At 40.3% G+C, this 23391-nt stretch overlaps 2 protein-coding genes across 3 annotated transcripts; both read right to left on the bottom strand.

The window, feature by feature from the left end:
- Positions 1-393: 393 nt before the first annotated feature.
- On the bottom strand, positions 394-8772 carry LOC139625205 (zinc transporter ZIP12-like). 2 transcript variants are annotated; one of them, XM_071484970.1, is made up of 13 exons: positions 8649-8772; positions 7453-7752; positions 6448-6768; positions 6158-6365; positions 5237-5400; positions 4944-5115; positions 3953-4125; positions 3701-3856; positions 3421-3501; positions 1913-1985; positions 1613-1771; positions 1313-1500; positions 394-780 (listed from the first exon to the last, which is right to left on the bottom strand). In XM_071484970.1, the coding sequence occupies exons 1-13, from the start codon at positions 8649-8651 to the stop codon at positions 652-654; spliced, it is 2127 nt and encodes a 708-aa protein (XP_071341071.1). In that variant the 5' UTR covers positions 8652-8772; the 3' UTR covers positions 394-651. The 2 variants fall into 2 exon arrangements, with proteins under 2 accessions (XP_071341071.1, XP_071341072.1); XM_071484971.1 differs by lacking the exons at positions 4944-5115; positions 5237-5400; positions 6158-6365; ... (1 more) ...; positions 7453-7752; positions 8649-8772 and having other exon boundaries at positions 3701-3827; positions 3953-4092.
- A 1004-nt stretch (positions 8773-9776) lies between these two features.
- Positions 9777-21887, bottom strand: mrc1a (mannose receptor, C type 1a). Its single transcript, XM_071484956.1, has 30 exons — positions 21714-21887; positions 21201-21602; positions 19604-19777; positions 18822-18977; positions 18619-18732; positions 18311-18451; positions 18016-18198; positions 16967-17124; positions 16766-16882; positions 16521-16636; positions 16190-16338; positions 15512-15711; positions 15306-15421; positions 15113-15194; positions 14874-15018; positions 14705-14743; positions 14321-14484; positions 14126-14190; positions 13865-13965; positions 13603-13742; positions 13236-13344; positions 12938-13110; positions 12432-12537; positions 11500-11732; positions 11212-11377; positions 10936-11088; positions 10734-10850; positions 10395-10553; positions 10273-10305; positions 9777-10185 (listed from the first exon to the last, which is right to left on the bottom strand). Exons 1-30 carry the CDS (start codon positions 21784-21786, stop codon positions 9953-9955), a joined length of 4317 nt encoding a protein of 1438 aa, XP_071341057.1. The 5' UTR covers positions 21787-21887; the 3' UTR covers positions 9777-9952.
- Between the last annotated feature and the right edge of the window lie 1504 nt (positions 21888-23391).

Raw genomic sequence — 23391 nt, 5'->3', positions numbered from 1 at the left:
GGAAACACCTTGGAAAATATTCAGAAATTATGCAGAAATAACAGGTCTATGAAATAATGGTTTCCCAAATCAATGTACAGTATAAAATAAAACATTGTACAAAATCAACATATTCCCATATGAACTAACTCACTTACTGTCTATATAAGACAAAAATACATACAGAACGAAATAGGTTAATTTACAATACTTTGAATCTTGCTGGTGAGAAATGAACTGATTGTCTGAAGCGACATGAATATTTCACAGAGCAGATATGTACAATTGCACCTGATGCTACCAAATAAGGTCATAAGAGTTGAAACTAGACATCAAGTGTCCAGATACAGGCACCCATGACACCTTATATACAAAAATAAATCATCATGTATAAAAGAAGAAAGGATTCATACAGCTATACATGACATATTTACTGTGTCATCCAGTGCTGAGACTACAACATCATGAAATACTCACTCGTTGACCAATAATGACTTGTTAAAACATTTTGGTGGCACAAACTAACACCTGCACAAAAAGAGTTGTGCACAGCAGAAGATAAAAATCAACAAGTCAAAGAAAATCTCAGAGGACACTAAAAATCAAGTCAACACCTGTTTCAGTTCAACACTGTTTGAATAGATACAGTATGTCATGTACACCTAGGTACACTTAGAATTTGAGTTCATGTTCAAAGAGCGCGAGGAGCAAAAGACAGGCCCAACCCATCAATAGACCCAGGTTCTGTAGGAGAAACATGAGGCATGGTCTGTCGGTCTTCACTCGATTCATCTCTGGAAGCTGATAAAAGAAACAAAAGAAGGGTTAAAAACAAAACCTTCAACATTTTGATAGAAAGACTGGATAAGGCTGGCATTATTATTCTGTATGTTTCTAATTTAGTTGTGGGGATATTCCACTCAAAACTCAGTAAAACTTCATCCTGTGGAGGCCGTGATTATTTGTACACAGATTTATGGAAATCCATCAAATAGTTGCAGTCTGATCAACAGACTGATATTCCCTAGAGTCATGCCACGAGCATGGCCAACAGTGGAACATGAATATATATAGTTTAATTTCCTGCAACAGCTGGGCATTGTGGTTTTCAGTGAATTTACTCAGGGTTAAAAAGTGTATTTGTTGGAGACTTGTTTCTGTGTTTCTCACTGATGTATTTTTAGTTATTTTTGGACAACAATAGAGGTCTGTTGCACAGAGAAATAAACTATACCAGGATCAATTACCTTTTGTTGGTTTTGGTCTTTTCATGGGCTCTGTTGACAATAAGAAAAAAATAGAATATCAACAGCCTCTAATAAGGCTGCCTTACCATTTCTACTAGAGACAAGTAGAGGAAAATCCCAGCAGTGACAGTGAAGATCCACTGCTGCACCTCTGTCTCTGAGGAAACAAAGAGTCCAATGTAGAGGCCCATAAAGGCTGTCAGAGCGCTGAGAAAGTTCATCAGCACAGCAGTCTTCACTGACAGTCCGGAGCTGAGCAACACTGCAAAGTCTCCTTTGAGACAAAAACCAGACAAGAGAAGTCAGTCAGTCAAACAGAATGTTTCCTGGCCTCGGCCAAAAAAAACAACTGAAGTGCTGCCACAGCAAGCACAGTGAACTCTCACCCATCTCGTGGGGGATCTCGTGGCACAGGATAGCCACGGTGGTTGCCATGCCAGTGTCGGCTGAATAGGAGAAGGCCGCGCCGACAACCAGGCCATCGGCAAAGTTATGAAGGCTGTCTCCAACGATTACCATCACAGCCAGCAGAGGAACCCCTTGTCCTGGGAATACAAAGCGAGTCTGTGTCGTTAAAGCTCATCCTCAGACCATGACAATCGCTCTGTCATGCCAGGCAACTAATTACAAAGTGCATCACATTCATCTGTGTGTGACTGTGTGCAGTTAATATTGAAGGAGCTTACTTTGATGTGAGGGGCTCCTTGTGTCTACATGTTCAGGAGATACTTCTGCACACTCCAAGTCATCCACGGGTCCCTGCAGGATCCAGATAATTATTTACAGCACATATTTTTGAACCTCCTCAACCTTTTATTCTAATTGAGGTTGGTTCTTGAAGTTAAATGAAAGACCTGGAAGAGACAAATTCACCAAAATAGGACATTTTTATGTAACATGAATGGTTGGAAAATAGGTCCATGTCTGCCGTTTACACAACAAACCTTCCGCGTGAGTGACCTGTCTGTGTGTCCAAAAAGTTCTGGTACTGTATGTACATGATTCAACACAAATACAAAGTGCTGTCTGAATGATTCAATACTTCTCATTCTGCAACATCCTACATGCCCTGTTCCTTCACTCCCTCCTACACTGCTCTTCATTTCCTGTTACATAAGAGCAGTGCTGGAAAATAGATTCAAGAGAATTACTGTTGATTTTTGAACTGTAAACGTGAATTCAGTTGATTCGCATTGACCTTTATCAACGTTTTGATGAGGATTAGGATGGGATCAGAGTTGGGCCAGTGTGCTGAACTGTCCCCAAGGTTGTGCGAAGCTGTGTGTTCTGATTTACTGGCTGTCCTCCTGTAAACAGTGCCCTCTAGCACAGCAATACTGGTGGAGGAGTAGTGTGGGCGTGAAGCATCACTGGGGTGAATGAAACTACACTGGCAGTGCTACAGCACAGCGAACAAAACATTTAATCAATGTGATGATTTAACTGCGGCAAGAGCTGCTTCTTGTTTTTTGTGAGTGTAATAACCTCTGTTGCACAAGTAGTATGGTTTGGTCATAAAGAAAAAAACTCCGCATATTTAAGAGGCAAATAAACATAGTGTGATGATGAACTATAGTATATTTATTGTTACAATAGACAACAAATTACCAGCAATGATAAACCAATTGCAAAGGACAAGCATCCCACCAACCTGAGTCAGCCATAACACCAGGACACTAAGTTATGACAGATAGCTAAAAGTAACTGAAAGCTTGATAAATAAACAAATAGCTGAAATGTTAAGCTTCTGCCAGACCAAGGGATAGTAATATAAATGTAATTCATTCCAGGATCTTGTATAAAAAATAACTTTAATAGTATCCACTTGTATATAATTAATAGTGTTAAATGGTGTTTAAAATCTATTTGAATGACTGAATTTAGGGCATGGCAGGTGGTGTCCATGAAAGGGTACTTGGGCTCATATGATCGGGCTGTGGATGTACATCAGACTAAACCACAGAGGTGGAAGCACAACATTTTATATGTCTTTTTGTTCTTAATGTTTTTCCTCTCTCTTCTAGGCACTGTTTTAATGCTTTGACGTTTCACTTCCAAGAACTGCCTTGTTATGGTCCCTGTGGTCTGCTCCATCACTACGTACATAACAGGGATGATGACAGGAATCAGGACTTAATGCCAAGAACACTTTAAAACAACACAACAGTTCAGCGTGGGTAGTGATGACACTCACCAATTGTATGGTGGAGATGGATTTGCCCCTCTGTGACTGACCATTGCAGCTGACCTCTAAGGGAAGATCACCGGAGTGACTCTGCAGACAAAAGAAAGTCATGAGACCACTGTAGCTCACATGCGTAGTCATGACAAACTCCAAAGTTCAAAATCTGGTTAAGTAAAGAACATCATCATTTCCAGTAATACACTATGGTTTGAGTATTTTGCTCTATGTGCCAGTTTTAAGTCATTAAATTGATAACATCTACAAAAAAAACAAAACAAAAACCTCTTACATGGCCATGAGAAGGAACTAAAATGGAGAACATTCTTTCAATAAGGAAAAAGCCATAAATCCCAGCGATCATGCCCATAATCTTCCAAAGATAGTCCTTCCTTTCAGTATAGTGCTCGTCAACATGACTGTGAGTGTCGTCATGGAGGCCCAGAATCTCCAAAGGAGACAAAAAAAGAAAGAATTAGACATTTACTCCACACTCAAGACACATATGTGGTCGGTTTTAGTGGATGGTGCAGTGGCATTGTACCTGTGGTATGAGGTGCAGTAGAGCGTCTCCTGAGAGGGTTCCCACTGCCAGGCCCACGAACAGCTGCAGGATGAGTGTATAGGTTTCCTGGCAGGAGTTGAAGAAGATCAGGCAGATACCGAACATGGAGCCCACCGTGATGAGCAGGACAGCAGCCGTACTGTAGCCGTACTCTGCAGGTGGGAGAGGGGCGGACTTTTCAGTTTAAACACCGTTTTTAACGTCCAAATAAAAAGATCATGAGACCAATTGTGACAAATCCTGAGTCAACACAGAAGGAAGGAAAATCGGCTCAGTTTAAGTCATAAGTACTGAAGTTTTACTTTTTAGTGGTATTTATTGGTCTGAACCAAACCTAAACAAATAATTATTTGACTGAATATTTATTTTACATGGTTGGTTTTGCTACAAAGTGACTCACTGAAATAAAATAATGCAGAAAATAGTGCACTGTTTGCATTTTCACTACAGAATAAATACAGTACAATGAAGACGTAGCATTAAAATTAATAAAAAATTAAATCTAAAGTGAATAAATGATAAAAAACGAATGAAATCCTATTATATCCTATAGAAATTACTCTTTATAAAAGGACACTGAGGTTGTTTGTCTGATTCCTGGTTGAGTTGAGATGTCTTTAGTGTTGTTATTTGATTTGTGCTAACAATTAAACCAAACAATGGGACTGGATTTACATAGACAAAGGTCTGATATGACCACCAACTTAAAAAGTAAGTCATAATTAATTTCCTGTATGTTTTTGTTTTGTTTTTTTTTGTGGATTAGTAAGTAACTGTCTTTCCCTGAATAATGTGAACCTCATGAAGTATTTCAATTGATGACCTAGACTGAAATGTATATAAAAGGGCCTTGTCTATCCAGTAAACAAAGTCACAAATCACAGACTGGTTTCTTTGTTGCAGTTACTATCTGTTGTATTTATTTATGCTTGTGTTTTGTAGAGAGGGACAATGAGGTAAAATGTCTTACTCTCAAGAGCAGTGGGCTGAGATCCTCTTGTTTTTTGCTCTTCGGGCTCACAGGCATTGCCTAGCAACTGCTGAATAATGGCTGGGCAAATTTGTCTGAAGTGCTCCCTGGAAATTGGCAAATGAGGATCCAGAGCAAAAATATCCACCAACTGATTGGCTGAGAAACATACCTGATTAGATTCAAAGGAAAAGACAAATTTGAGGATGAGTCCGAGGCTCAGATGAAGCATTAGCAGCATGCAGTTTACGGCAAAATATTGTAAACTAATCAGATATTTGTCTCAGCCTCACCTGTGCCCAGTCTCTGCTCACTCCCCCGGTTTCATGGTTACAGCCATCCACCTGATGCCCCGCACCTTTCTGTGAACTTTCTGTGATGCTCCGCCTCTTCCTGTTATGAGAAAGCGTGGGTCCCTCGCGACCCACTCCCAGCTGATGCAGCAGCTCCTCTAAGTCTAAGAAGAAAAGTTGCATCACTTGATGTATATAATGAGGTCATATTCGACTAAATTACCCCGTGTTCCCTGTCTGACTTTGTAAGAAAGATAGGAGGAAAGTTAAAAGCAAAAACATGTGACAGAGATACAATACAGTACTGATATTCTGGATTGAACCTGAACGTAGCCGGCATTGTTCGCAAATATTAATGAATTTAATCCTATTTGTATAAAACATTTTGGGGTTTTTTTTAGCAGGGCAGAAAAGCCTTGATGCAGTATCACCTCTATAAACCTCGACTAATGAAAATCTGTCTGGAGGTTCAGTGGCTCTTTCAAACGTCGTGACTCATTCCTCCTATTCAGTGGCAGAGAGAGGAAATACCTTTCAATGACATTTAAAGACTGGAGTAGAGAAATATTAAAGGAGTAGTTTAGGAAAGAGGAGGATGAGAATTTCAATACCACTCTCATGTCTGTATGCTAAATATGAGGTCACAGCGAGCAGCTAATTAGCTTAACTTAGCATAAAGACTGGAAACAGAGGAAACAGCAAGCCTGGCTCTGTCCAAATGTCACAAAATCCTCCTCCAGAAAGCAGCTACTTCCTGTTCATTTAAATAATAAATAGAATGGACTCTATTGCAAGTATTTATGCAGCTGCAGTCAGTGAGGAATCTCTATACTAGCAGCAGACCACATGATCTGTACATTAAATAACATGTAAATGTCTGTTTTGATGTGCACAAGAAGCTTAATGAACTGATCAACTTACCTATAATCTGCAGGTTACTTGTACAATTTAGGGATTGAAAGATGTAGTCGGTAAAGAAGGCAGGTGATGGGAGGTTCCTCCATCTGAAACAGTGGCCCTGCAGGATATGGCCGATGATGGCTGCAGCCACTTTGGGCACAGAAGACTCACCAGCACCTGGATTTTCTTTTATGTCAGCATCTTCAAGTATTTGAGTGGCATCAATACACTGTGGGATCAAATATGAAATGATCACATCTGGGCGTGCACCTGGTGATACAGGATAGATTTCCTAAATAAAAATCCCTTACTTGCAAAACGGATGAGGTTTCTTGGTTGGAGGGGTCGTAGTGCTGGTTGATGAGCTGCAGAATACTCTCTGTTTCACCAAGTGATAGAAAGTGGTTGTCCTCAGCTGGGTGTAGATTGGTGAGGGCCAAAAGGTAGAACTGATAGTTCCCAGATGAAGAGGAGGAGAGGGAGGAAGGGGAGGCAGCGCTTGACACGCACAGATCTTGCAAGTTAATCATGTAGTACAGCAGAACAGTCGAGATCCTCTGGTAGTCCTCCTCAGTGAGGTAAGCCTTCCCATCATCCTCTAGCACAGAGAGAGCTACGTCCGGTGTCAGGCACTGTAAAGAGAACAGGATCAAGTGAGAGGAATTTTAGGGAGATTTTCAAGGCAGAGATTCAGAATATCAGGTCATGTCGACCTTATAAAAGAGAGTGACCTTAGATTTACATTTGATGAAAAGGCAGAAATTAGGTCAGCTTGATAAAAGGCCTTTTCTCCTTGCACTCACAGTACTCTGCTTCTCAGAAAATGGCTAGCTTTGTGCTGTTGTTTGTTGTTTGGTGAATTGAATACAAGCCAAATTAGACCCACACACAAAATATAGCAGGTTAGGAGAGTGAGTGAAGCATTATTCCTTGCTAGAGAGAGCAGACTATTCAACAAGCAATGCTGAAATGTTTAAAGTTGCTCTCTTAATTTCCAAATCTCACTTTCAAGGCTTGAGAGCCACATAATCCCATTGTCAGGCCACCTGCACAAACATGTGAAGTACCTCGAACTCCATTGTATGGAGTTTATTATGTCAAAGTGAGGGATGTCTAAAGCCACTCAGCATGAATGCCCCATAGAGGTCAAAGACTTAAGCCTCCACATTCACTCACATTCCAACCATAACAAGCACATTTCATGGAATACGCAGACAGGAATGGGGTGAATACATAATAAGTACTTAGCATGCTGGATGTAAAAGTTCAGTATCATATAGTGATATGTGTGATATGTATGAGAACATAAAGTGTACCTTGTCACAGATGTCGCGAGAGGTCCCAGTCCGCTCTGCACAGTGCACCGCCTGAAGAAGCGTGGTGATCAGGACATCAGTTTTGTTCCTCTCAAGCTGAGGTTCATTGTCCATCCCCGGAGGAAGATCCAAGGCCTTGAGAGCCTCCTGCAGGTACCCCCACTCCTGCCCTTTCACCTCCAGCACCCTGCCCAGTAAACAAAGGGGCAGCAGCAACAGCAGAAGGGGAGCACTGCTCCTGAAGTGCATGTTCCTATAGGGGATGTCCGACTCCCTCGAGTTCCCAGGACTGGCTAAGAGCTGTGGACAAGAAGGAGGTGATAGAGAGAAAACATAAAGACAGTTGTGAGAGAAATTTGAATCAAGGTGAACGAGGAGATAGAACAGAAAGCTTCTGAAAAAGAAGAGCTGCGGATGTGTTCCTGCTGAGGGAGGCGTTAATAATAGGCCCGCCAGATCTGGTGGAGGACAGGAGGGCTCGGCACCAACCCTTGCAGTGCCGAATGGTCAGCCAAAGCCTGGGCCCCTCAGCCCACAACAAAAAGATTAGTGCAGGCAAGTGAGAGAGAACAGGGGCAGGGAGAAGGGGCATGAAGGGGGAGACTGTAGAGAAAATAATTAGTGCTGAGGAAAATTAGGGACTAGGGAAAAGCTATTATTAACGCAAAGCAACGCTTGAGGCAGACAGAGATCCACATCTAAGACAAAGTGGGTCTTCTGAAGTAATTATCAAGTAGCACAATCACCACTTTACTTTGTATTTTCATGTAGATTTATTTCCTTCCATTGTTTCAAAGCTGTCAGTTCTAAATATTGAACCAGTTTCCTTATTTAGCAGCATCAATTGTTCACGAACAAGAGAAGAGCTGGTGTGAGTTAGTGAGTGAGTACATGTAGAGTATTGACTACAAGCCCCCCCCCCCACCCCCCCACGGGTATAAAGCACCAGTGACATTCAAATCTGAGGTTCTCTTATACTGTACGATCTCTGAGTCATCAAAGTTCAAACATACAGAACAAAATATGCCAAGCTTTCTCGCAGCACTTTCCAACATCCTCCCACACTGTGCACCCTGCAGGTCAACTCGACTGAGCAAGCAGAGGATAGAACTGCTGCTGAAAAAAAATCCTGAAAGCTACATCATTATAGCGGAGATAGAGAAGATGAAAAAGCTGAGTGGATGAAGCAGGCTTACCATTCTCCCTTCTGCTCCTCTCAGCTGCTGTAACTAGGTTTGTTTTTCTCCTGCGGTAGGATAAGCAGAAGATCCAGTTGTTTGGGCAGAATTCTTGGGCATTGGTGCTGTTGGTAAAACCCTCTTACAAGAAGTAAGAATTAAGCTCCAGAAGATTAGCTGCGACAGCCTTAGAGGGCTGTGGTTGCCATGGAGAACACTGCCTCATTTTCAGCAGCGAGGTAAGGGGGGTGGGGGTGGGGTGGGGGGGCAGCTGCTGGTAGAGGTGATTGAATGGCTGACGCCTGACAGAGCAATATTTTCGAATCTCATGTCACATCTGATTATCTTTCATCTTTTCATCAGCACTTGCAGGAGACACAAGACCACAGGAAAAAATAAACAAGGAAACATCATTCTTGTGTAGTTTTCCTTCAGAGGTGGATGGGGTTGTAAGGGAGTTGCCCAGTAATGAGAGAAGTGGTTTTGATCACACTGATGGATATTTTGTCACGTGGGCAGGTAAGATTTGTAAAACAACAGCATTTTCCAAAAGCTCTTAGCTCAACAGGCGCTAATCAAGGTATCCTGTAATCACTTAAAAAAGGAGATCCTGGTTATACAACAATATTATATATTTAACAAATTAATGAAGAAGGCTGATGGATTTATCTATTTATCTGTCTATCTGTTTGACAGAGCAGAAGTTCAAGTCTCACTTTGAAGAGCTTTCAGGTGTTGTAAGGAACTTGTATCCATTGATAATTTTGTGATCGTCATCAAACTCTGTTTCTTGTTTCTTTCTGTTCTTATAAAAACCTGCTTTAGTCACTTCTATCTATGCCACAGTGCAGCTCATTACAGTTTCCCACAATTTGTGGTTAAACATTGTTGCTCTGTTGTTGTGGTCACTTCAAAGAAAAACAAGCTAAAAGAGGACAATTCAGTTTTATGTATTTCATTTTTCTCTTTATTGAGCATCTATTTACATTGTCGTAAGCCAGAAATAGGCTGGTAAGAAAAATAACAATTGACACAGTTGACAAAAATATGGCTAATTGCAGTAAAATAAAAAAATCTGTACACATTTCACAAATCACATAATCATGTTAATTCTTTATTGATTGTAAACTTATATTATCCTGTCTGTAATTCACTTAGTGCAGTGCCAGTGCTTATTTGAATTATTGTATAATAATAATTATGATAATCATTCAGTCCTCTGTAAAATAGGAAAACACATGTTTGGTTGGTGGAGATTCAATTCCCAGTAAAACTAAGATTAGAATCTCTGATCATGTCATTTTCACTGATCTCATGTCTTTCTATGCTTGTTCATTTTGCTCTATGTTGGCCACCAGACCCTTGGTGTCTACAGGGGCTCGGATCGGATTGTTGAAATATAACTTGTTGTCAAAGGTGCATTCTCCCAAGATAGGGGTTGGTATCCGTTTGCGGAAGACGAGGAAGGCACCGAGTCCAACTATGGCAATTACAACCAGTACTACAGCCACAGTGATGCCAGCAGACCCATGTGAAGCTTCTTCAATGACGTGGGCTATGGAGGCAAAACATTTAGAAGTAATAACAGTGACTTAATTAAGCTTTGAAATGTCATATTTAAAAGATATCTGAAATAACTTACCAACAGCTGGAGGCTTTTCTGTAGGTGCAATAACTGATAAAAAAAAAAATATAATTCCTAATTATACAATATAAGTTATTTATGGGACGATTACAAATTACATAACAGCTGATTAAACTTACCTTTGGGTGTTTTGCAGATGTAAGACCTATATCTACTGCAGCTATTTGTACTCCACTGTCCACTTTCAGAATTGATATCCACACATGAGTCTGACTTCGGCATCCCTGATTTCCAGTTGGTGTAATCCACAACGCTGTTATCGATCCACATCCACTCACCTGAAGCAAGAAAACTGGTTATCTTACCAACCAAAGCAGCTCACTCAGACACAGCAAACTTACAGCATAGAGTATACAGTGTACTAATGTTGTAGTATTTTGTACAAGAAATTAACACACTGAAGTGTTTTATGCTAACAAGAATGAGACGTGAATTTAGCTTCAGTAAGCCATGCTCACCTTCATGGGTCTTGTAGAGGCCAATCCAGAAGGTTTTGGCACCATCCTGCAGAAGCTCCAGGTTCTGTTGTATGAACTGACCCTCCTGGGGGTCCTGGATACTCACCAGAGATGCACCTGATGAAACAGCCACAGTGGCGTACTGTTAGATTTTATATGCATACAGATGATCATTTATCAGTAAAAATTCTTCTTGGCATACCCATTTTCAGGCATTCAACTGAGGCATGGGCCCAGTTGTCCACCATCGAGCTAAGGAAGGAATAACAGTGGCCTCTGAAAGGTATCCAGGTTTTTCTCTTCTTTGGTTCTGGACAGTTGCCAGGAAGCTGTGGGGGATCAGTGGGAGCTATTTCTGAAAAAGAGACAGGAGACTGCATCTTAGTCTCAGGGACTGCTGGATAACCATGCATAGTGTTTGATTATGTATATATGTGCTGTATATAGTGCAAGAGCACTAACAGGGGCATTATCTAACCTGGTGACCTCTTGCAAAGGGAATAGTAGGTATTAGTACATGGTGCAGTCTTCCATGTTTTGTCCACATCCATATACACACAGCCATAGTTGTTTTTAGGCTCATCTGTTCCCCATTTGGTGTAAGACAGAAGCCAGTTATCGACCCACTTGAACCGACCATCAGTCTGTGAAAAAGATGTCACCACTTGCATTCATGAAAGTTTGTACAGAGCTACAAGGAAGGCCCTTGTGTTAGTTTGGAACCCTGTTTGAAGCAGTGGTGTAGAATAACTTAAAGGCTCTTTACCACATTGTTGTTGAGTCCAATCCACACAGGCTCATTATGCTTGGAAATCTGTAAGGTGATGTAGGCCTGGGCAATGGGGTTCAGGATACTGGCCAGATCTGCATCATCTGCTTGGCACTGCCTCCTTGCCTCATCCCATCCCATCTTCTGGGCCACCAGTTTGTAGGAGTCATTGCCAAGCTTGTAGAAAGCCTTTGGTAACACAGTGGTGGCTGGGACCACGATCTGAGAATCTTTGTAAATAGGACACGTCAGTCGTTAGTTGCAATCATAGGAAAAACCTTTACCTCCAGACCCTGTCTCATACACAAATATAATATGTGTCCATATGTTGAATTTCAAATATGAAATATATGTGCATAAAAAAAAACCAACATAAATTTAAATTTTATATGAAACCCATTAGAAATTGGAACAATTTCATATGTTGACATATGTGTCTAGCCCATACAAATATGTTTATGCATGTATGCTTATATTGTAGACATATGTTAGATAAATATACAGTTTATGCATCCCAAAGCCTGTCAGTATATGTTGATATTATATACAATGGGTTCCAAAAGATTTTTAAAATCATTAAGAAATTAATAAGACAACCATATAAAAGCAAATAGAATGTTTTACATGTATGTTGTTTTAATAAGTTGCATATATAAATTAAATCTATATCATTCACATATATGGTCACAGCATGTTATACCATATAGAAATTCATCATATAGATACTTTTAATATATGTACAAATTTAAGTTTCATATTTGTTATAAACCTATATTTTCATATATCCAGAGGATATATATAGGTGATGATACCAGAACCCCTTAGAGGTGACATATATGGCAATAATACTCTTGATGTTGGGACATGTGTATATGTCATATATTACATTTCTGTATGGGGTAACCTGGCCTTGCTAATATTTCACTCACCAATGTTTCTTTTACAGATGAAGCCTTTCTTTAAGTGACAATCTTCCACTTTCCAGAAACCTGTTTGTTTGGAGATGCTGCCCACCATAACCACACAGTCAAACATCTATCAGGCAGAAAGAGATATGTTAGTTCAGCTTGGTTGTACCATTTTGAGGGTTTTTCCTCAAAAATGCTTTATTTTTCAATGACAATATGCATATTGATTTGAAGTATTTCATATTTACAGTAATGCATATGCAGTCAGATGATTAATGGGGAAGGAAGTGACGATTGCAGATGTCTGAGGTTAGGTTAAACGAGGGACTTTGGTAGAGCTGCCAGGATATCTAGTGATAGTAGTTGTTTTTTTTTCAGGTGTCATTCATGATAATTTCACACCTCTTTGCAACTAGCCTGCAACTAGACTGACATCCAAGGAACCATCAGATGAAAGTGCTGAATGAAAGTGTAGGAGAGACACAGAGCTGTACAGAACAAGCTTTGGATATGGAACTTAAAATAACCTCATCCCCGAATGAATAACGCCCATCGGGCACTGTTGTTGGATGTCCTTTGGCCCAGTTGGTGTATAAAAGGCCTTTGCCATCTGTCCACACAAAGTGCATCTCCCAGTTGACGTCGTTCATGCCGATCCAAAAATCTTCATTGTATCTCAGCATCTGTGTTGTTAGGAAAGCTAAAAAGGAAGAAACATTAATTATTTACATAAGACTTCATCACCACACTGTGTGTAACCCTTACAGATAACCCCAAAGGAAAGTGGTGTGTGAACATTACGAACACGGTGATCATATCACTCGCCTTGCTCTCTCTCGTTGACGATAGAAACCAGATTTCCTCCCTGGTTTATGCAGTACGTCCTGGCATCCTGCCAGTTCTTGTTGTCATTCACCGCAACAATTTTGTAGCACTGTAAAAACAAGATGACTTTGAGGTGTATGTTAGAATAACAAGCAAATGGACAGTAGATAACTACTGCCCTTTCGAGCTTAGGCAAAATACAGGAACACATTTTATCAGAACAGATTTACGTACAGTACATCTAGGAATTTAATTGACTTTCTGAATGCAGGAGGAAACCTTCGTCTCGATAAAAGATATGCACTTTATGCACAGTGTCAGAATTGTACTAAAGTAACCTGTGTTGTACACAGCTATATGTAATTACCTTTCCTTCAAAAGATAGCCACTCTGGTGCACATCCTCCCTTTGGAATAGTGGTGGGGGCAATTGTTGTATTGATAAAACCACTGCTTCTTTTGCAAATAGAGGGTAGCTCCATACCACAGTTAATATCATTCCAGTACCCTACATGTGCAGAGTTAACAGAGAACAATGAGTAAATAAGAAGAAAATAATCATTAGCTAATATTTAGTAATATACTATATATAGTAATATTTAGTAGAGACCGTCTCTGCTTTAGACTCACCCATGCCCTTGTATATAGTCACACAGTTTTCATCATTGTTGGCAAAGTTGGGCTCATTGTGTTCCCATGCAGTGTAAGTTACAGGGGTACCGTCCACCCAGCTAAAATTGGAAAAATAAAAATGACACGGCTAATTAAAAAAAATCATCACAAAATCTGCATTTCTGTTTTGTATCGTATGTCAAACTAGTTTTGATCAATGGCAAGTGTCAAATAGTCGGTATTTCTAGTGTTCTGCCTCAGTATTGCAGTTTGAGTTACCTAAATGACCTATCCAAATTCACTACCATGCCAATGTAGTATTGTCCTTCTGTGCCTTTCAATATCTGTTGGAACATAATGATAAGAGAGACATTACATTGAAGTTAAAAAGTGTTGTTTCAGTACATTTGCCATCAGGTTTTTTTTAGAACATACAACTTAATTATAAAACATAAAATATTCTGAATTTCTTGCCTGTTTCCAAAGGAACTTCCTCTCACTCTCCCCTGTGATGACTGCAAGTTCACCAAAGTTTTTTTTGCAGTAAGCTCTGGCAGCCTCCATCGGTAGGTTGTCACTGTTGATGTAATACTGCGTGTCATTGTATATGAGCCAACCATCTTCTGTGGTGTTGTATACTGTAAAGGGAACAAAAAAATTACATGGTGGTCCACAGGGACAGTATTTGAGATTGGTATAAAGAAGACTAAGTGAGTCTACAGCCATGCTAGCATCTCAGCAGGGCTGTACCTCTGCACAGAGGTGTTTTGAGCTAAATCTTAATGTGGTAATTAGTAAAAGGGAAAGAGTGTAGGTCATTAATAGCTGTAGCTCAAAGTCCCTGCTGGTAAGACTTACCTGTTGCAACTATGGCAGGCTCAGGTTTCGGAGTCATGCCTGAAAATACAAGAACCATAAAGGAAAAATCGAAACAGCAGTGTAAAGCTCTAGTGTAACGTCACATAACTAGTTTAGATAAATGGCTCTATGTAAACTGGAGCTCCATGATGAGACCAGTCGGCGTTACCTTTGCGTATCTGGCAGATCCAGTCATTGTAGGCCTCACAGTGCCGATCATTCCAGTGCCGTCCGTAGTAAAACTGGACTTCTGCACAGTGTTCGTTGTCATTGTAATTGTTTGGTTCCCCAAAGCCCCAGTTCTCAAAGTCGTTCTAGATCACAGTTGTTGGAAATACACATTATTAGGCCACGACTGAGTATGACAGTGAGTAAAGCTTTTAGTGATAACAATGAAGTGCTACATACAGCAGACCCATCAGTCCAGACAAAACCTTTACTGGTATCCAGGGAGCTGAAGCCAATCCAAGCTGCATCAGAGGCATGAAACCTTTAGGAAAACACCAGTTCTGATTAAGGTATGATGGTCTTTTATTAGTCCAACAGTGGGGACTTAGCATAATATAAAATCTGACATATACAAGCTGGTAAATTCACATACCGAGCATTGTTCAGGTCCTGCATACTGTGGATGCTCATCAGGTCCCCACCAAGGGCCTTACAAAAGTCCTGCGCTTCCTGCCAAGTCTTCTTAAGATCCCCCTTTTTTTTGTATAGCTTTTTTATGAGTGAAAAAGAAAAATGTATTAAGTTTTATCTTCTTAAAACAGCACAAATTTCACATACTAGTTCAGTTTGTGCACCTACTTTGTAGCAAACGTTCCTTTTGGCAGCAGGGGTCCACCCAGATGCACAGCTCAGGGCCGGGGTGGTGGGTGGAACAGTTGTCATCTGTACACCCTCCGCACGTTTCTTGCAGATATATTTCTCTTTGTTGCTGCAGCTGACAACATCCCATAATCCAGCAAAAACCCCAGTTGTCATGGCAACGCATCCTTGTTTTCTGTCTTTTATTTAAAACACACAGAAAGAAATGGGAAAAATATAGGTAAACTGACTCCAAAAAATGTCAAGATTACAATCAGTTACCAGTGCATCCAAACACTGAGGTGTCGTGAAGTAAATAATGAATGTTGGTGCCGTTAAAAAAAAAGATATACAACAAGAAATATAAAGTTATGACAAGACCCTAGAGGAAATGTTGTGGGAATCTCCCAAGTCATTAGGATATATCATATAGGAACCATGAATGTCTGCACAAAATTCAATGGCAATCCGTAATTGTTTCAGTCTGGGCCAAAACAAACAACATTGCCATCCAAAGATCCATGGAACCCAAATCTACCACATATAGTGATTCATGACTCTGGCAATCCAATTGATAAATAATCTACACATGTACAGACATAATAAGCTGCAGCTGATACCGTAATAATCATTAGGAAGCACAGATATATTGTACAACTCAAGAGAAGTTTGCTGTACCTGGCATTCCCACATTGAAATGAGTGAACATGACTTTTCTTCCAGTGGTCCACTGGAAAGTGTTTCTGTCTTCTGTGTTGGAAAATCCAGTCCAGAAATACTTCTCTGGTCTTAAACCGACCAAACTGACCAGGAAGGCGTTCTCATATCTGCATGAAAACATATAAAGTTAGAAAAGGTCAGCAATACACTGACTCCCCACCCTTCAACACTTGTTTTAAGGTGATCATATTGATTGTAATCCTTTGAGAATGGGTGTTTGAGATCATTTTTATCACTGAACTATAGAGAAAAAAAAATCTACATACACCACGTAAATATGGAAATATACCTGTCAGCCACATCCACCAGGTTGGCGCCAGTCTCTGAGCATGCCCGCTTTGCCTCATCAAAAGTTTTTGTCTCCACTCCAATGTTGTAACAGTATGAACCAAACCTGATTGAACCCTTAAGATGATTTAAAAAAAAAAAAAACACACACACACACACACACACACACACACAATGAGTCTAAATCTGATCTGAGGGCTTTATTGTACAATCACACTTAAATTAAAAGGAAATGACATCACTCACTAGCTTGCATCCAGGGTTGGCTTCCTCTTTGGTACCTTCATCTGGTGTAGTGGAGGCCTTCTTCTTACAGATATACCCATACGTCTTTTCACACATGTGATCTGCCCACCTCCCATCCTGTATGATCAGTATATCAACGCTAAAAACTCATATGATAATACAACAATGTTAATATTATAAGTGGTGAATGATGGCTGTTACCTTTCCTGTGATGAGGACACAGTCTTCCTGGAAGTTGGCGGCATGAGATGGCTCACCACTTTTCCACTGAGTGAAGGTAACGTGGGAGTGATCGGACCATTCAAACAGCATCTGGTTCCTCCGATCATTCAAGCCAATCCAGAGCAGGTCTGTCGGCACTAAGGGTTTTGAATGTAGACATTAATGTGGTCATAGAGTGTAGTTCCTCATATTTTTCCTCTTCCGCATTTAGTTTTGTTGTTCTTAAGATGAGTAGTTTTACATTTTGGGAAATATACCCATTCGCTTTCTTGCCAAGAGTTAGATAAGAGGATTGATGCCAGTTTTGTTTCTGTGTGGTAAATATGAAGCTACAGCCATCAGACCATTACTACATAAACTACTTACTAACACTAACACTAACACTAACTAACAATTTATATTTTGTTTGTTTAATATGAGAAAAGGCTAGCTAGTGCAGGTGATGCGGTGATGGCCAAAGTTAAATTATTTTGAGGTACTAAGTCATTATTTTGGCTTTTTTCATCGCTGTGGTGGAAATGTGCTTCCATGAATACATACGGAAAAGTTTTACTGGGGCTGTGTGCTATCTTTTGGCTTGGAGAAGTTGTTATTAGAGTCTTGTTATCACCATGTATTTTCCAGGCAACCAGCAGAGGTTTCAGGAAGTTACTATGTCTGGCCAACAAAGCAGTTTGGCACAGAGCCCTCCAGAAAACCACAATCTGTCATTTTTAAATTTTGCTTTTTGTACAGATGAAAATAACAAGATGAAGAGATGTGTTAATTCGATAAATATAGAGGTGCTGTTCAGTGGATTTCGTTACTTTTACAGAGCCAGCCTAACTGTTTCCACCTGCTTTATATTTAATGCACGGATATAGTGGTATTAATCTTCTCATCTAAATCTCAGCAAGAAAGGGAAGAAGCATTTCCCCAAATGTCTAATTATTCCTTTAAAATTCAGATCAGTTACTTTTACTATTCACACAAAATAAAATCATAATTAATATTTCTGTGGTTAAAAAAAAGACTTATTGCACACTTACAGTATCCTGATTGAGATATGATGAAGCTCTGCTCCTCTATATTGTGTATACTGGCCAAATCCCCTCCCTCTTTGTGGCACGCAGCCAAAGCGTCCTTCCACATCCTCTTATTCCTCTCCAGGTAGTAACAGTTTCCTGCATAAGGAACCCAGTGACTAGGGCAGAAGCTGGGCTGGTCCCTGCCTGTGGATAGAGGCCAGAGGAGATGCAAATATATTCAGTTGTAGATTCGGACCACGAGGACTGAGACATGAAAACCAGAGTCTGATCATTTTGAATTATGATATTATTTTACTTGGTGGTGGGGGCAGGCTGGTAGAGTTTCCCTTGCGACAAATGTAACCAAGCTTCTTGGTGCAAGCGCTGCTCTCCCATTTTGAGGCTTTTGCAGCATTTAGTGTTGCACAGGTGAGCCCAGGCTCTGATGAGGGATGACCTGTTGGAAACATATACGTGTTATTTGTTTTTCATTTAGAAACATAATTGTATTTGATTATAAATACATATATTTATTTATTTAACAAACCTGCTGATTTATCTCATAAAATGAAAACATGACATACTGTACAATAATGTCCTGTCACTGTCTATATTTTTATTCACCTGGGGCCCAGTTTAAATATCGAAATGGGTTTCCATTGCTCCACTGCCATCCGCTCTCATAATCCAAGCTGTTCAGTCCAATCCACAGAGATGTTCCCAAAGTATTTGTCAACCCTGTGTCACCACATGCATTATAAAGCTATTAATATTTAACAATATAACACTGAGTGGTATGGGTAGTTGATGCAAGGTTAACTTAGCACCTGAAATGTATGACTGCTCGTGTAGCTCCACGATGCTGAGGAGGTCGGCTCCCTGTTGCTGGCAGCTCTTTCTGGCCTGATGCCAGGTCAACACTGACTGTGCGTTCCTCTGATACTGAACCCCTGTCACTGGGTCAGTGTCCCAACCTGAGGATGCTGGATTATGGCAAAGACACAAAACACCACAAATGATAAAACTTGGGAAATTATCAGACCCGAAATGGTCTTAAGGACAATACGTTTCTCAAAACTGAAGATCGAGGAAAATCATCTATATTCTTATCTTGGACTGTGCCCTGTTTCCAAAAAAAAAAAAAAAAAAAAAAAAACATAGTAAAAGTGAGCAAGCTCTCTTTTCCTGTTCCTCTCCTGACCCAGTTTTAGAGCATCAGGGGAAAGACGGGATGGTGAGAAGAGGAAAACAAGGACAGTGCTGTGTTGACAACTCATGAGAGGAAGTGGTATTGTTGTTCTGGTGGGGGAGAGGAGGAGGGGGTCAGAAACCAGACCTGTCAGCACTGACCTCGTCAGTTATAGCACTTACAGAAACTACAGAAAGACAAGATAATTCTTGGTTTGGTAAAAAAAAACAAAACAAACAAAACAACAAACAAACAAAAAAAAAACCCATTGTGATCTGTTTGGATCGGCCTCTGACTTCTTTGTAAAATGATTAACCACAAAAAATAGACATCATAAATAGTTCTTTTAATTGCCTGTCAACAACCATGTTTTTAAAAGTGCTATACAATGAAATTATTATTATTATTATTGTTAATTACCTTGGGTGGGACAAAAGCCCCACTTCTTGGCTTTGTCGTAATCTCTCTCTGTGGCACACCACAGCTGTCCATCTGGTCGACCGTCCTTTGTGCATTCGGCGTACCATTTCTCCCCGAACTTAAAGGGGAACTGACAAGGGCCTCCAAACGCATTGCCCCCTATTGTGAAAATCTCTGAGGAGACAAATCAGGAAAAATATGTGGACATGTAATCATTCCACCAATTTGTGATGGTTAATTATCGGCATTAATTTTCTGTTATAATAGCCTCTGCTCTTCTGAGAAGGCTTTCCACAAGATTTCAGAAGGGATTTGCTGCCATTCAGCCACAAGTGCATTAGTGAAGTGATTTACTGATGTACATGTTAGATGGGGTTGAGGTTAGGACTCAGGTTCTCCCATACCAAAGTTAGAGAGCAGTCATTTCTATGGACTTCACTTTGATGGGGGTGTTCTAATGTTGTCTAAAATATCACAGCAAATCTGCAGCTCAATTGCAACTAAGGAGGCGATCAAAATCTTTAGAAATCCAGGCTAAAAGTACACAAAAGTACATAGATACACACTTTTAAAATGTAAAATGTACCATTTATGATGTGTTGGCTTGATCTGCTCTTAGCACTTTCTGAACATGAAGCCTACAGCACTGTAGATAAATTTGTTAGCGCGCCCTATTTTACAAAAATGATTAGTCCAACAGTCAGACTATAGATTTGCTGCCCTACAAAGGTCAGTATGCTTTATCTGGAGTGTGTCCCTTCATATCAAACAAAGCTTGGTAATTGTGACACATTACCAACTGTGCCATTCTGGACAGTGAACTTTCAGCAGTCTCAAGCACATGACATCTGAGTGTGCTCACTGGAAGTTGCTAATGCCTTGAACATCACTTATCACTTATTTCTGAGCAGGCATGTGTACCCCCCAACAAATGGACAAGTAGTCTACGCGCCCCAAAGAATCAGCCCCTCAGTTTAAACACAATTGTGTCTTAGGGTTTACAGATGTTTTCCTTCAATGCTGTATTTATCATGATGACTTTATTTTATGTTATTTATTTTATTCTACTGTAACAGTTAAAAGCTATATCCAGATTTTCAGAAAAGGGGGCTGCAAGAGTATTGATTATTTACCTTTTCACTTACTGCTGGAATAATATCTTCTTCATAAATATCTTTATAATCGGGTCAGTTATAAATTTTGACTTCCCAGTTAAGACAGTGGTATGATGATGGTTGAACAGAACCTTGTTTTGAATTAAATAACATTTAACCTATAGTGATAGCACCTGTACATGGTCTTCATGACAAAAATTACAATATGATACTTCCAACTGTACAGTACTAAGAACTAAAGTATTTTCTGAATGTAGTATTATTTCTATATAATGTGTTTTTTTGTTGCAAACACAAAGACCTGGCAATGATCTTTTAAGCATGGAGAAATCATGCACAATATCATAAAGCACTGTCGTGAGACCCCTTGTCACACTTCCAATCTTCCTAGAAAGCTAAAGCACATTCCAGTTTAGATACCACTGTAGACATTACTATGACTTTGCCTTTTGTTAAATGAATTGTAGTCCCAGAATTCCTACCTTGGTACCCCTTTGAACAAAGGTCACCCCGAGTGCCAAATATCCTCCAGCGACTCCAGAGCCCCGAGCCTTTGTAGATCATTATGTTCCTCTCATTGCGGTTGCCCCAGTTTAAGTGGAGGTCCTGGTCTTTTAGGCCAAAGAGAGTCTCATTCTTGCACTGCCAATGCTGGAGGTCACTGTTCTCATCACATTCGAAGAGGAGCACCTTCACCCAGTCTTTTATCTCTGTGGCTCCCAGGCAGAGCTTGAGGGACAGACTGAGGAGGCGAGACTGGGAAGCCCAACGAAACTGCTGCTGTTTGGCATGAGGATCACAAGGGGCCACAGTTAATGAGGTGGCACTCTCCACCTTAATGCACTTGTTGTGGTTCTCGTTGAAGATCAGGAAGGAGCCACTGTCTGAAACAGAATAGAACAGCTTCAAAAACCATATACTAATTAAAAAAGTTTACAAGATTACTCTCATAATTTCACAGCAAGATGAATAAAAAATGTGTCAGGGTTACATACCTATGTCAGCAGTAATGCAGAGGACTTGCAGGAGACAGAGGATCACAGCTAAATTCGAACAGGGTAACATCATGCTTGATGTATCGCTTGCAGTCAGTGGTGGAAGAGGTGTTGCAAGAGTTTTCCAGTCATGAGAGAAGAGGTCTGGTGCGTACTAAGGTATATGACATTGAGCAACAAAGGCACAGAGACATGGCATTTTCCCCCTTCATCACTCTGATGGATATCCTGTCACATGGGTGGTTAAGGTTGGCCCCCCCACAGAAGTTTTAGCTGAGTTCAGGAAGACAGGATGTCGGAAGCAAGTAATACAATCTCACAATTAAACAAGAAGTGAAAGTCACAGAGTCAGGGTAGGATAATAAATCTATTTTTAATAAATCAAAGAAAAAAGTGGAACTGGATGAAGAATTTTGGGATTGATTTATCCAAGCAGGGTTTTTTCAGTTTCAATATATCGCCTTTATCTGAAATTTTTTTTTGATCTATTATAAATAGCCCTTCAGTCTGTGCTAAATCTGTGCCTGGATAATGAACCCAGAGAATAGATGTCTTTCAACAAGACTGACTGAAGAAGTTTCAGGTGAATCACATCTGATTAGGAATGTGACAGTTTCATAGGGAGTGCCAGAGTAAATGAGGATTAAATGAGGTTTGCAGCACTTTGCTGATGTGACTTTTTTCGTGGGATAGTAGCCCCCAGGAGGTCCGTGAGGCTTCGGGTGAGGAGCGCAGCGATGATACAGGTCAGGAGAAAGAGAGGAAAGGAGGAAATCCTGCTTCCTATTGGGGGAAGTGAGTGGAGATTTGACCACTTTGCCCTTAAACTGCAGGGATGCCCAATGGTGCTGCTAAGACAAACAAGCTACAGACAAATACCTATAAAATACCTGCAAAAATAAAACCTGGTCACTTTAAAGGGCCTGTGTCTTCTTAGATTTTGATGTCCATCAGAAGACACATTTGTGGTATTAAGAACCAAAAAGCATCTCAATACAGTTTTACATCTTCTCTCTCATGCTTCTCTCTGGAGCTCTAGCATTTTGTGTTGGTCTCTGAGCCTTTCATCTGATTGGCTGACTATTTTCTGTGTGGAGTAAACCCAGGCCAACCACAGATAATAGACTGTAGTCTACTACTGTAGCTTGGTAAAAATCACCTCCAAATGCAAAAAGTGATGCTCACTCAGTGCTGAAATTACCCAAACTAAGACTAAAATGCTCAGGTGCTTCAGAAAAATATAAACTTCAGCCACTGATATTACTATTCAAGAGAAGGCTCTGCAATGATACTGTATAGTGGTTTCCTGACATAATTTTTTTGTCTTTGCTTACTAGCTCAGCTTGGTGCCATGTTTTAAGCAAAGTTAAAACAACAAGCAGAACAAAAAAAGGTTGGACAGTAGGTCCAGGTGGGCTGTTGGTGAGAGCGGTAACTGCGTTCTTGTGACATCACAAAACTACAAATATCCTGACAGCACGTTTTAAGGCACAGTTTCTGAATATGAGCTGTGTGCATTTGTGTGTGGAGGGTCTAACAAAGAACTGTGTATTTATTGAATAAGTGCAGACTGCAACAACTTTGATGGTTTATCCTCTGACCTTTGAGAGTGGGAAAGTGTGGCTGTGTCCATTTTGTTGATTGTCTATTTGTTTGCCATGGTTTCTCTTTTGATATG

This window comes from Trachinotus anak, unplaced genomic scaffold (genome assembly GCF_046630095.1).
Source record: "Trachinotus anak isolate AG129_WGS33_773 ecotype Australia unplaced genomic scaffold, CSIRO_AGI_Tana_v1 ptg000009l, whole genome shotgun sequence".
NCBI classification, from domain to species: Eukaryota; Metazoa; Chordata; class Actinopteri; order Carangiformes; family Carangidae; genus Trachinotus; species Trachinotus anak.
The sequence above is the reverse complement of the archived record's forward strand: the minus strand, read 5'-3'. Positions and strand labels throughout refer to the sequence as shown.

Bases quoted from the DNA above. Each gene is read 5' to 3' on its own strand.
- LOC139625205 (XM_071484970.1), bottom strand. The intron at 1,986-3,420 runs GTGAGTGTCATC...TGGATCCTGCAG, and splicing joins CCATCTCCACCATACAATTG to GGACCCGTGGATGACTTGGA. The intron at 781-1,312 runs GTAAGGCAGCCT...TTCTTTTATCAG, and splicing joins ACTTGTCTCTAGTAGAAATG to CTTCCAGAGATGAATCGAGT.
- mrc1a (XM_071484956.1), bottom strand. From the start codon at position 21,786: ATGATGTTACCCTGTTCGAATTTAGCTGTGATCCTCTGTCTCCTGCAA. The intron at 18,199-18,310 runs GTAAAATAATAT...CTCTATCCACAG, and splicing joins CAGCCTGCCCCCACCACCAA to GCAGGGACCAGCCCAGCTTC. The intron at 13,743-13,864 runs GTGAGTCTAAAG...CTGCACATGTAG, and splicing joins GACTATATACAAGGGCATGG to GGTACTGGAATGATATTAAC.